Below are 14,317 nucleotides of genomic sequence, written 5' to 3'. Positions count from 1 at the left end.
CCTCTGGAACTGAAGCTTCCATCAGAGACAGTGGAGGAGGGACACATCCACCATCTTGTGCAATTTCCACTGGTTGATAGATAACCTCAGAAGGTTGCAGGTATAAGAATGGAGCAGTAGAGGCAGGAGACTAGAACACAGAACCATATTTCTAATTAAAATATGATTAGTTATTTCAATTAAACCAAATGTGACTTACCCAACAGATGACAAAAAATATTTGTTTCATATTTTGCTGGAAGTTCTTTTCCAGGAATAGCATAGAAGTGTCTTAGCAACAAACAAGGAACTCTTGGTTGTTATAAATCCCAATTGTGTAGATGTAATTAAAGAACTTTGTCACTGGTAAATATTAAAAAGTTCTTAGTGCTTCAGAATTTTTTATAAATTCAGAAAATAGTTACATTAAGATCATTATTACAGGTTATAATAATGTAACGTATAGTATTTGAGTTGTCATAAACATCTATTCTCAGCTTTGTGACTTCACATGGAAGTTGGAAATGTCATTAAATAGTCTTTTTGGTGGTATACTCTTTGTATCAAAAGTTGAGAGATGGGATATTCACTGAGGAGCACAAGTCAATCTGAAGCAAAATCTGAAGTACAACTGGAAAAATGCTACATTTTCCCATAATAGTAAAAAGTAATTTTTCATGTTTATGTAAGTACTCACTTTTTAATAAAATGCTTTCACTTACATGATCTCATGTGATATTCACCAAGATCAGGTAAAGAAATTTACAAAGGTATGGTATTATCACTTCCATTTTACAAATGAGGAAGCTAAGAAATAGAGTGATTAAATGAACTGCTAAAGGTATCACAGTTACTAAATAGAAAAGGAATATCTCAAATCTAGTTCTCCTGACTTTAATATTCATACAGTCATCACAAAAATACAATGAAAAAAAGTTAATATTTACCTGAGGAACACCCCACTGCCACTGTCCTGGTAGATACTGTGCAGGGGCCTAAAATGGAAAACAAAAACAAAAACCCCACCCAAATTATAAACAAGGGTAAAAAGTGGATATCTATATGCAAAAGAGTGAAGCTAGATCCTTAAACCTCAAATTATATACAAAAAGTAACTCAAATTGGGTTAAAGACCTAAAGAGCTAAAACTATAAAACTCTTATAAGAAAGTATGTGTAAATCTTTGTTGGTTTGAATTAGGCAATTAAAAAAATTATGACATGAAAAGCACAAACAACAAAGCAACAAAAGAAAAGAGATTAATTGAACTTGATCAAAATGAAAAGCTTTTGTGCTACAAATACCATCAAAGAAGTGAAAATAAACTCAAAGAATGGGAGAAAACATTTATAAATTATTTATCTGATAAGTAACTTGTATCTACAATACGTAAAGAACTGTTATAACTCAATAATAAAAAGACAAGTAATCCAAATTTAAAAATGGGTAAAGGATATGAATAGATATTTCTCAAGATATATAAAAGAGGCTAATAAGCATACATAAAGATGATCAACATCATTAGCCTCAGCTTATGGAAATCAGTGTGATACCACTTTTATCCACTGTATCCACTAGGCAGCTAATCAAAAAGGTAGATGATAAGTGTTGATAAGGTTGTGGAGAAATTAGAATCCTCATATACTGCTGGAGTGAGTATATAATGGTGCAGCCTTTTCAGAAAACAGTATGACACTTCTTGAAAACTTTAAATATTATAGATACCATATGACTCAGTGATTCTACTCCCAGGTAATAAGGCCTAAAATAAATGAAAACTTATGTCCACATAAAAATTTGTACAGGAATGATCACAGCAGTATTATTTATAACAGACAAAAAGTGGAAACATCCCAAATGTCTGTCATCTGATGAAAATATAAAATGTGTTATGTCCATACAATGGAATGTTATTCAGCTATACAAAGGAATGAAATATGATATATGCCACCATGGATAAATCATGAAAGCATTATGCTAAGTGAAAGAATCCAGTCACAACCACTTATGGTAGATTACATTTATATGAAATGTTCAGAATAAGCAAACCTGCAAAGACAGAAAGTAGACTACTACTTTCTAAAAGAGGAGTGACTACTAATGGGTGAGTTTTTGGTGGGAGGAGGGGTTAATTAAAATATTCTAATATTGGTCAGCCCCAGTGGCTCAGCAGTTTAGCGCGACCTTCAGCCCAGTGTGTGATCCTGGAGACCTGGGATCGAGTCCCATGTCAGGCTCCCTGTGTAAAGCCTGCTTCTCCCTCTTCCTCTCTCTCTTTCTGTGTCTCTCATGAATAAATAAAATCTTAAAAAAAAGTTCTAATATTAATGTAATATGGTTGTAAAACTTTGAATTTAGTAAAAAACACTATTGCACATTTTAAAAAGCTGAATTGAATGCTACATAAATCATGTATAAAAAAGCTATTATTTAAATAAAAGGTCAAATTTTTAAAAACTTATTGTAAGATGACAATATATCAGACTTTTTTTAAAAGGATTTATTTATTTATTTATTTATTTATTTATTTATTTATTTATGAGAGATACAGAAAGAGAGACAGAGACACAGGCAGAGGGAGAAGCAGGTTCCCTGTGGGGAGCCCAATGTGGGACTCAACCTCCCAGGACTCCAGGATCAAGCCCTGAGCCAAAGGCAGATGCTCAACTACTGAGTCAGCCAGGTGTCCCTCAAACTTTTGTTTCTTAAACTAGTTGTATTATTTTAAATAACAAATGCTTTATTCTTTAGTTATTTTCCATTTTTAATAGTCTTTTTTTCATTATAAAGTCAAACAGAAAAAAGTAAGAAGATGCCATGGACTTATCATCTAAACCAAATCCCTGTTAATTTACTGCTTACTATTTAAGTTGTTAATGGATAACATCACTGTATTTTATGACCAAGATAATGTGAAGTCTAACCTTCAAAAAGGCAAGATAATAATCAATCTCTTAATATTATAATAAATATTATAAAATAAAGTGATTTAAATATAGTTTTTAGATAAATGAGATCTCTCCTTAGTAAGTGAGAAATATGGAGATAAATACTAATTAGACCATGCCATTACCTGATTTGACTAATAAAAACTGATAAAGCTATACAACCTTAGAATTTGTAAAAAGAAAGAGCAAGGGAAGATTCTTATCCAAGAGGCAGAATGATGAATATATACCTGAAAAGAAATATGTGAAATGAAATGATTTTTTATATTACAAAATATTATTATATTATAAATTGGTACCAAAATCTTTCCTGAGTAATATCTAGGTAACATACTTCCAATTTAAAAATTTGTGTTAAGCAGAACACCAGAGTCAAAGTATAAAATTAAACTGTATTAAAAACTTTTAAGAATGTATTTGGTATGTCAAGTGAGCTATAGCTGTATGTAATCAATTAATGATTGATGAAGGAGGAGTTGGACTCAATGGGGCAAGGGCAGAAAGCAACTCTATATTCTTTCTCACCCCTTGATACTTTAAAAGCACTGTGTTGAGCTGTTCTTCCTTGTCCCGGGATAAAAAGTAGGACAGATCACTTTTTGGGGTGTGGCAGTTTCCCAATGATGACTCTCTAGATAGGTAGTTTACTGGATTCTTTGGTGATCTCCCTGCTGAGAACTTTTAGCTGCAGTTCTAGTCCTTGATTCTAGAAGTTTACTTTACTCAGGTTCTTTCTTTATTGGGATCACCCTAAAGTTTTTTGAAAAGGGTCTCTTCTGTGAAGTTCACATCTTGCTCTTGGGACACATAAACCTTCGCTTGTTTTGAGTAGAAATTCAGCACATTCTGACTGTAGTCTTCTCGCTAGTCTGCCTCCAGAGACTAGTCCAGTTTCTTCTTTGGAATTTTAAAATAATTAATTTGTTCCCCCTGCCAACCCTCCACCTGTCTCTTTGGAGTTTTTTAGGAGAGGTCAGGTCTAAGAGTACCATCTCACAAATTTCAGGGGACAAACATTAAGCTTTCTTAGTCATTCTCTGATGTATTCTTTACCTGGCTGAGAAGAAGGGCACATACCATAACATTCTACTCTCTTGCAATCTCATCCTCCCCTCATGTGTGCCCAAGGTAGGCAATAAGCTAAGGGTCCCCCAACTGGTTTCACAATATTTGGCTCATCTTATTAAAAAGGTCTGGTATCTAACATTCCATCTTTGGAGCTTCTGCTGAATTTGGAGGCAGCTTAGGGAAAGTGATACCACATATATATTTTAAATATATATCATTAAGTTATTTTCATCTTTAATAAGTGAAGGAAACACTTTAGATAGCTTTATATTTAGCCTGGTAATAAGATTTACAAATTTATTTACAAATAATATAATAATAATAATATATAATATACATTAATATATAATCATATAATAAACTTAAATTCTGTTTAGAGTTTAAATACCACCATCCCCCCAAAACCCAGTCTAATACTCAAAAGAAGTCCAGTAAACTTCATATTCCATGTGGGTCTATTTTAAAAGTTCAAAAAGAAAAAAAGGAAACAAATAAATTATCTTCCACTATTCAGGGGTAGGAGAGAATGTGAATGCTATAGATCAGAGGTTGGCAAACTTCTTCTATAAAGGGCCAGTGTAAATATTTTAAGCTTTGGAGATCATAATATCTTTGTTTCAACTACTGAACCATTGTAGTATAAAAGCAGCGTAGACAGTATGTAGACAGATGTTCTTTATTTATAAAACACCAAAGTGGCCTGGCATTATGGCTCATTTATCCCTAGTCACCCACAAGAATTAATGAAGAATGCTGGTTATCTAAACAGGCTGTCATAATATAAACCCCTAATATATTACTTATTTTAATATAGATTATGTTAAATATAATAGCAAGAAAGTGACATAATGTTAACAATAACATTAAAAAATCAGCCTGTGATTTTTTATGTGTTATCTGTATGTTGCTTTGGGAATTATTTCTAAAAACTTTTTAGATTAAACCTTAGCCAGGGGAACAAAACTGACATTACATTTGATTAAACAGAATCAAACATTCCATCTTCTTGTATGGTATTGTTTAGTTCCCCATAATAAAAGGAAAAAAAAAAAAAACCCACCGCTATCAGGTCTTATCTATCTCTTTTTAATTACCAGAGCATTTGCATGAGAAAGAATACAATGAAATTTACTTGAAAAGACTGATGGTATTAAAGAGAATTTTCATTATAATTTTTTTTTCATTATAATTTCATGTTTACCTGGTAGTGATATGCAGGTTGCTGATAAACTGGCTGAGCTACCATCACAGGAGAACTAGATATAGAACGTGACTAGAAGAGGAAAAAAAAATTGAAAAATTATTTTAGGCCTAGGAAAATTATTTAAAATAGTTTATTATGAAATTTATCTCAAATTGTTACCTAAACTCAGTCGAGTCATGGTCTCTAATTGGAAATATCATTTTTCTATCTCTTAATTGATATTATTACCAATTCCACTTACATGTACTAAAATCATCACAGTATTGTACTTTTTTTTGGTTTCATATCCATGGTAATGCTAAAACAATACCAGAAAAGTTGCTTATAGTCCAAAGATTATGAAAACATAGTTCTAAGAGAATATTTAAGAGATAAGGCAGGTGGACTTAACCTGACACTACCTATTTCCATCATGAGACCAGTAGTAGAAAATGTTTACATAACACAGAACTAAATAATCATATCTGATTTTGCCACTGATTTCTCACTGCTTACAAAAAATTAAATCCTACTCCTTGTTATAATTTAATTAAGGCAAATACATTACTTATTGAAACATTTATCAAATTCCATTTTATTAATTTGACATTTAAATGAGTTAAACACCCAATAAACTCCAAGTGATTTCTCTATGTTTGAAGTACATATGACACTTTATTATTCAGAGTACTAGAGTAAACCCCAAAATAGATTATTTAAAACCAAACCATTAATAAAGCAAGCAAATTGTATTATAGAATAAGTGAAATGAACTTTAATGATAGCTATTAAAATTCAATTTCTAATTTTTAAAAAGATTTTATTTATCTGAGAGAGAGAGTAAGTGAGAGAGAGCATGAGAAGGGGGAGGGGCAAATGGGAGGGAGAAGCAGACTGCCTGCTCAGCAGGACCATCCCAGGACCTTGTGGGGCTTGATCCCAAGACTCTGGGATCATGACCCGAGCAGAAGGCAGATAGATGCTTAACTGACTGAGCCACAGAGGCTCCCCTAAAATTCAATTTCTAACATGGAATCTACTTTACATTATTTTGTTTTAATGTTCACTCCCTCTCCACCCCCTCGAAAAATGAAGTATCATAGTTTTCTGTACAATTTTCAGATTATCAAATGCTAATAAATTTATACCACAGATTAATATTGGAAAATAATAATGTAATTTACTATATTAATTATTTGATTTCTATTAATAGATTAAAGGAGGAAAAAAAATCTCAGCAGAAAAAGATTGGGATGCTAGATGGCTCAGCGGTTGAGCGTCTGCCTTTGGTTCAGGGCCTGATCCTGGAGTCCCGGGATTGAGTCCCGCATCGGGCTCCCTGCATGGAGCCTGCTTCTCCCTCTGCCTGTGTCTCTGCCTCTCTCTCTCATGAAGAAATAAATAAAATTAAAAAAAGATATAGGAAAAGATTTATTAAAATTCAATACCTTTTCATGATAAATTCAATAGTCTTACTGTTAGCAAACAGAATATGAAATAACTTCCTTAATTGATTAGGGGCAGTAATTCTCAATCAGGTGTGACTTTGCCCCCCTAGGGAATATCTGGCAATACTTTAGGTTTTTATAGATATAGGGAGGCTAGGACATGCTAACATCCTACCATGTATGTACAGGGCTGCCTCCAAAAAAACAGTATCATCTGGCTCAAAATGCCAATAGTACTGAGGTTGAGAAACCCTGGTTAAGTCTAAGATTACCTTCCAAAACCTAAAGTGTATGTATGTATAGGTATATATGTGTATATATACATAAAGCTTATGTGAATCAGTGAACTTGTTTCATTTTTCAAGAACAAGATCATGTTATTGTATAAATACTACAGCAGAGACAATGCTAGTGTAATAACTCAATGGGGAAAAATGAGAAAAGAGCAGAAAAAAACAGAACTATACTGAATCATAAAAGATTATCTAGATGAAGGTTACTGATAGAATGTTAACACTTAAAAAAGCATTATTACATACCGGTCACAATCTATTAGGAAGTATGATTAAAAAAAACACCATTCATAAAAGCAACAAAAACCACAGAGTACCTAAGAATAAATCCAATAAAAGACATGCTAAGCTATTTTATGGAGAAAGAAAATTTTATTGACAGGTTGAAATAAAAGACCTAAATAAATGTTTGTGGATGGTAAAATTCAGTATCATACCCAAATTAATCTACATATTTAATGCAATTCTAATAAAAACCCAACAAAAGATTTTCACAGAATTGAACAAGCTGGATTATAAAATTTATATTTATAAAAGTAAAGACTTAAGGATAGATGAAAGACTCCTGAAGAAAAAAGTGACAGGGCTGCCCTATCAGATTTTAGCATTCGTTTAAAGCAACAGGAATTAAAACAGAACTGGCAGGGCAAACAAATACACCAACAGAACAGAATAAAGAGCCCATAAGACACCCTCCCCCCAGTGTGGAATTACACAGAGGATTCATCAAAACAGTGAAAGAGGACGGATTAGTCAATACATGAGCTTCAGATTTAAACTCTAGATGTGAAAAACTGAAACACTACAGTATTTTAAAGATAAAATATATGGGATGCCTGGTGGCTCAGTGGCTGGGCGCCTGCCTTTGGCTCAGGTCATGATCCCGGGATCTGGGATCAAGTTCCGCATCAGGCTCCCTGCCTGTGTCTCTGCCTCTCTCTCTCTCTCTCTCAGGAATAAATAAATCTTTAACAAAATATAGGATATCCTTCTGCCTGTGTCTCTGCCTCTCTCTCTCTCTCTCTCTCTCTCTCTCTGTCTCTCAGGAATAAATAAATAAATCTTTAACAAAATATAGGATATCTATAATAAGGGAGTGGTTTTTTTAAATTTAATTTTTAAATCTTTTTTTGGAAGTGTTTTGTTTTAAAAACAAGAGACCAAGGGACGCCTGAGTGGCTCAGTGGTTGACCGTCTGCCTTCAGCTCAGAGCATGATCCTGGAGTCTGGGGATTGAGCCTGGGATCAAGTCACGCATCCAGCTCCCTGCAGGAAGCCGGCTTCTCCCTCTGCCTATGTCTCTGCCTCTCTCTCTGTGTCTCTCATGAATAAATAAAATCTAAAAAAAAAACAAAAACAAAACAAGAGACCAAAAGATGAAACCATAAAGGGAAAACATTAATACATTTGTTAACATTAGAACAAAGAAAAAGTATATGACAAAAAAATCCTGTAAAGTAACAGACAAGCCACATACCAGAAGAACTCACAAAATTCATAGAATTACTTCAAGAGAAAGACAATTCCAATAAAAAAAGATAAAGGATATGAAAAGGCCCCTCACAGAAGAAAGTGGAATGGTCAATAAATACATGAAATATGTTCAATCTTAACCAATGACTAAAAAATTAAAAAAATACTATTTCATAATAATATTGGTAAAAATTTAAAATTAAAGGGTTGGCAGATTATGGGGAAATTGGAGCTCTCATAAACTGTTAGCTAAAGTGTAAACTGGTATACTTTGGAAAGCCATTTGGAAAATTTAATCAAAGATGTATATATTTTATATGTGAAATTCTACTTCAATGCATATATTGAAGCCCTAGATCAAGATAGGGGAATAGAAAAATTTTCCAGTGGTACATGGGCATGAATAGGTTTAGAAGTATGAATTTTTAGATCCTAAATTTCAACATGTACTTCTACTTGATTTGATCTGTGAATGTATCTGTGTATCATGTATCTGTGTTTTTATTACTCCCCTTTCACAATTGCCCTTCTCCTTCATGATGAAAGGCACATTTATCACTCATTTTGGATCTGTTATAATACTTTATTTGGGAATATAAATGCCAATAGAGCATCAAACAAATAGACAATTCAAGAAGACAATGCCCTTGAGATGTGAGAGAAGCAATGCAAAAAGAGCTTGTATAAGAAATACTAAAGGGGAGGGGTGCCTGGGTGGCTCAGTGGTTGAGTGTCTGCCTTTGGCTCAGGGCATGATCCTGGTCCTGGGATTGAGTCCCGCATCAGGCTCCCTGTTAGGAGCCTGCTTCTCCCTCTGCCTGTGTTTCTGCTTCTCTCTCTGTGTCTCTCTCATGAATAAATAAATAAAATCTTAAAAAAAGAAATATCAAAGGGGAGATGGTCCCTTATTTCACTAACATGATGGTTACAGGAATACATAACTCATTTAACTGAACTTAAATGTAATTAATTAAAATTAAAAGTCAAAATTTTCTAATAGATTCTAATAGAAATGACTTAATAGAAATGAAAACTTTGATTAATTTTATTTGGCTGACTTACTTTTGTTAATAGAGTTCTAGAGCAGACATTTTCCATCCTTTTATTTGAGGTATAACTGACATATAACATTATATTAATTTTAGGTAAACATGCAGAATATATAATATTCCTAAGTTATTTAAAATTATGATAAATTTCAGATATCAACTTAAAAATGAGTATTCATAATTTTTCAGAAAATTTTTAGAGGATATACAAGTAAAAAACTTTGAAGACTACCTTCCTAGATAAATTCTCACATAATACATACAAGATCTGGATTCACTGTAGTCTTGATTACAGAAAAAACTTAAAATGTCCATCAATAGAGGAATATACACTCATATAGAAGAATATTGTAAAATATTAAAATAAGTGAGTTAGATATACTAGGATCAATGTGGTTTAATCTCAAAAACATAATGTTGAATAGAAAAACTAGATTTACATTGTGTTTAAAAATCACCAAAAGTAACGCATTTGTAGTAAAAACATAAAATGATAGGAAAGATATTCTGGCGATTTCTGAGGAGAAAAAGAGGGTAAGAAAATGGGGGCAAGGAGACATTACCTGAATTTCTCACATTTCCCTCTATTAAAAGAACTTAAGTAAACATGGTAAAATGTTAACATTTATTAAATTTAAGTGGCAGCTACATGACTATTATATTATTATTTGTACTTGTCTGTGATTGAAATATTTCAGAAATAAATATTTTTTAAAAACCGACAGAATAGATGGAAACCCTGTTAAGATGAAAATTACTTACAGGCCAAGGTGGTGGGACAGAAGTTACCTCTGGAGTATGAAAATAAGCAACACCATTATGATAAGTGTAAGGATATCCAGTTGAAGTTGTTAGATACATTGTTCCAGCTGCTGGCATTATACTGGAACCTAAAGCAAAGATTAATAATAATTAAAATGCTCAATTTAACTTTTATTTTATTTTTTTAAAATTTTTATTTATTTATGATAGTCACAGAGAGAGAGAGAGAGAGAGAGAGAGAGAGAGAGGCAGAGACACAGGCAGAGGGAGAAGCAGGCTCCATGCACCGGGAGCCCGACGTGGGATTTGATCCTGGGTCTCCAGGATCACACCCTGGGCCAAAGGCAGGTGCCAAACCGCTGCGCCACCCAGGGATCCCTCAATTTAACTTTTAAAAAGGTAATTTCTGAACAGTTAAAAATGTTTATCTTAGCACACCTCTACAGTTACAGTAAAAATTGAATGTAGCAAATTAAAAAATTCTATGTTAAAGTATTTACAAAGTATCTTTTTAAACTCACTTAGAGCTTTTATTAGCTTAAAATGAATTTTAAAAAGTTCAATAAAGAATACTAAAAATTCACCAATTTAGATTTTAATAGCAATGTAATCAAACACCAGGCTTAACAATTTAAATTATCACCAAGATCATTATTTTTACAAATATAAACTATATATAAGGCTAACTGAAGACTATACACAATGTAATGAAGTTCCTAAGATCCTAGTAAGACTTTTTATTTGTAAAAGGCCAAAGATGATGAAGGCAGTGAAGTTGGAAAAGATTACACACTTTCCTGAATACATTTTGGTTCCATCCTACAAATTCTTTGGATCCTACTATCACAAGCATTCATTGATGCTATGACTCTTTTATTCTGTAGCCTCCCTTTGCTACAACTGCCGCTATTGCAAACATGACCACAAATCTTGTGGCTAGTTCTGGGTCCTCATCTCTTCTCTCAGATCAAGTTATATATATATATCCTTTCTTCCCCCCAAATTAAAAAAAAAATTTTTTTGTTAGTGGCACACTTGAAAATTTTATATAAGCCAAATCAAATTAAGTACTTGACCAGCAAGTTTATATAAACCACTGGAACTGGCAATCCTCTTTCCACTATACCAATAATTCTCAAATTTTAACATACACTAGAATCATCTAGATAGTTTATTAGGATACAAATTCCAAGGCCACATTCAGGAAGTCTGGAATAGGACCCGAGGATCTGCATTTTGACAGATTCTAAGTGAACTCTTACTGTCTGCAAACCACACTCTGAGTAGCACTGGCCTACCACTTTAAGCAGCACTACTGCATCTGAGCTTTTATATTTTCACTATATTTCATCTAGTATTGTTACTGCTTATGTTTGTGATTCTTAATTCCATCCTTTTGAGAACGTGATGAAAGCCATGGAGCCTTTTCTCAGAGATATATACATTCAAACAACATTCTGCACACAATTCAGGAGGTTCATAGATTTTCTTCCAAAGATAATCAAGGAACCAGAGGTTTATTTAAATAAATAGATTTTGAGTCAGTACTATTACAAAGCATTGAACTTGGCTGGTGATACAGCCAAAAAGAAAAAAGAAAAAAACTGAACATGCCATGTGGAAGATAGGTTCTGGTGGAGAGAATAGTTATTAGCTAATTACATACAATTTTGATAAATACATTAAGAGAGCAGATTATTACACTGGGTAGTATGTACATTCCCACTGTGTTTAATTTGTGAAGAAATGATGTTTGGAATGAGCTTTAAAAAATGATTGAGGGGCTGAGTCAGTTAAGTGTCTGACTCTTGATCTCAGCTCAACTCCTGATCTCAGGGTTGTGAGTTCAACCTCACATTGGGCTCCACGGAGGGTGTTAGGCTTATTGAAAATAAAAACGATTGGGATGGAAATGTGATGGCAAAGAGCGTTCTAGGTAAAGAAAAATAATACATATCAAGAGTATGGCATACTGTGAACTGAGAGAAGGCTAAAGTATGTGAAGAAAAGGAAAGAGCAGGGGTGCTTGAGTGGCTCAGTCGGTTAACTATCTGCCTTAGGCTCAGGTCATGATCTCTGGGTCCTAGGATCAAACACTTATCAGGCTCCCTGCTCCATGGGCATCCTTCTCTTTGTTCCTCTGCCTGCTGCTCCCCCTGCTTGTGTTCTGTCAGATAAATAAATAAAATCTTAAAAAAAGAAAAAAGAAAAAGGGCAGCTCTGGTGGCCCAGAGGTTTAGTGCCACCTTCAGTCCAGGGCGTGATTCTGGAGACCCGGGATCGAGTCCCACGTCAGGCACCTTGCATGGAGCCTGCTTCTCCCTCTGTCTGTGTCTCTGCCTCTCTCTGTGTCTCTCATGAAAAAAATAAAATCTTAAAAAAAAAAAAGAAAAGGAAAGAACAGCTCAAAATTAGCAGAGAATAACATAAAAATGTACACTTCTGAAAGATCACTCCGGCTGCCTTGATGGGTGAGGGGTTACCAAGAATGGATTCAGAAAGACCAGTTAAGAGGCTCTTCCAAGTAATCAAGGCAAGCAAAATGGGTAGCTAGGATTAGAATGTTGGTAATGGAGATGGAAAAAGTAATAGATTTGAGAAAAAATTGAGATAAAAATTCCCCATATTTTGTTTCTTTTTTTAAAAAAAATATTTATTTATTCATGACAGAGAGAGAGAGAGAGAGAGAGAGAGAGGAGGAGGGAGGAGCAGGCTCCATGCTGGGAGCCCAACACGGAACTCGATCCCGGGACTCCAGGATCGCATCCTGGGCCAAAGGCAGGTGCCAAACCGCTGAGCCACCCAGGGATCCCATTCCCCATATTTTGTAAATCTACTTTTATACCTAATATTTATTTGCAGAAAAGTATAAAGAGCTTTGTAATCAACGTATCCTGGATTTGAAGGCTAACGTTACCATTTGGTTAAGTTATTTAACCCTATACTTCTCAAATTTATTCTTTGTTTGCTTTTACCCAAAGCAACTTGTAGGTTGTAGTATGAACATTACTACTTATATCTACTGCTGGTAAAATAGAACTGTTATTACATGTTACACTTAACCCTTGGAACTAAAAAGAAGTCTTAACCTACTGAGGATACTTCAGCTATCTTCTAAATTAACAAATAACTAAGTCAGAATTAAACTTGACTGTTAACCTCTAAGTCAAAAATAGAACAGTCTAAATGAATATAACTATCAATTTGTTAATATACAATAACCACCTTATGTTTTAAGCATCCCAGTAGACACTAGGACAGTTAGAAATAAGAAAATTTAGTTACTAATTTAATGTATCTCCTTCTGCCAAAGACTATTATAGAATTTGGTAAATATTTAGGTAATAAGCTAACTCTAAAGATGCCTAATATAATAAATAGGAAGAGTGAGAAAAAAAAAGTAGAGTTGAAAGCATTACAGAAGTTTGAAGAAGACACATAACTCTGACAATTCTTAAAGCTTTAGGAATTGTTCCCTCTGATAATTATGACACAACTATTTGGGCTACAGTACCTACCATGCAACTAGGGTTTCTGATTTCGGTTCTATATTTTTACTTTCAGTATTTTACATTTAATCATCTTTGCAATTTTAAATTTATTTTTATTGTAGAAGAGTTTTCCTTTAAAGATGTAACTATATGATATATATATAAACACCATTATTTATGTAAGATTTTCTCTGCCCCCCAAAAATCTAACATATTTATTTGTGGTAAGAAATATTCATTTGATCACCAATTTTGCTAAAATAACTTTATTAAATGAAAGAAGCCTGATATTTTAATGAAGATCTAGAAAAAGTCTAATATTTCAAAAAAGAACCATGCGAAAACATTGAAAAATACATTAGTTATCAATACATACGAGGGATTCCTACTTGTTGCTTTCTTATTGCTGGACCAATGTTCAATTTCTTATCCTTATAATTAAGTTTTTCAGCCTAAAATAAGAAAAAAAATTATCTCAGTATTACTGTTTTATAAAATCAATAATGAAAAACTAGTGAGAAATGATTTTTAAAATTCAGATTATAATAGTTTTTGAAAGCATCTAGGAATATTGGAAAGGGCAAAGTCTTTGGCTATTAAAAGATCTGGATTTGAATCTTGGT

General features: G+C 33.4%; 1 protein-coding gene across 6 annotated transcripts in view; it reads right to left on the bottom strand.

Annotated features, from left to right (window-relative positions):
- The window catches only part of BOLL (boule RNA binding protein), a 60,786-nt gene that overhangs the window by 35,457 nt on the left and 11,012 nt on the right, over positions 1-14,317 (bottom strand). For all 6 annotated transcript variants that reach the window (XR_013373240.1, XR_013373241.1, XR_013373242.1 and 3 more), the window contains exons 5-9: positions 14,071-14,146; positions 10,204-10,331; positions 5,197-5,268; positions 927-974; positions 2-130 (exon numbers count right to left, since the gene is read on the bottom strand). Coding sequence is in view for 3 of the 6 variants with exons in the window: in XM_077885657.1 (XP_077741783.1) it covers positions 2-130; positions 927-974; positions 5,197-5,268; positions 10,204-10,331; positions 14,071-14,146 (453 nt within the window). In the remaining 3 variants the exon portion in view is untranslated. The remainder of the gene's footprint in view (position 1; positions 131-926; positions 975-5,196; positions 5,269-10,203; positions 10,332-14,070; positions 14,147-14,317) is intronic.

This window comes from Canis aureus, chromosome 36 (assembly GCF_053574225.1).
Source record: "Canis aureus isolate CA01 chromosome 36, VMU_Caureus_v.1.0, whole genome shotgun sequence".
NCBI lineage: Eukaryota > Metazoa > Chordata > Mammalia > Carnivora > Canidae > Canis > Canis aureus.
The sequence above is the reverse complement of the archived record's forward strand: the minus strand, read 5'-3'. Positions and strand labels throughout refer to the sequence as shown.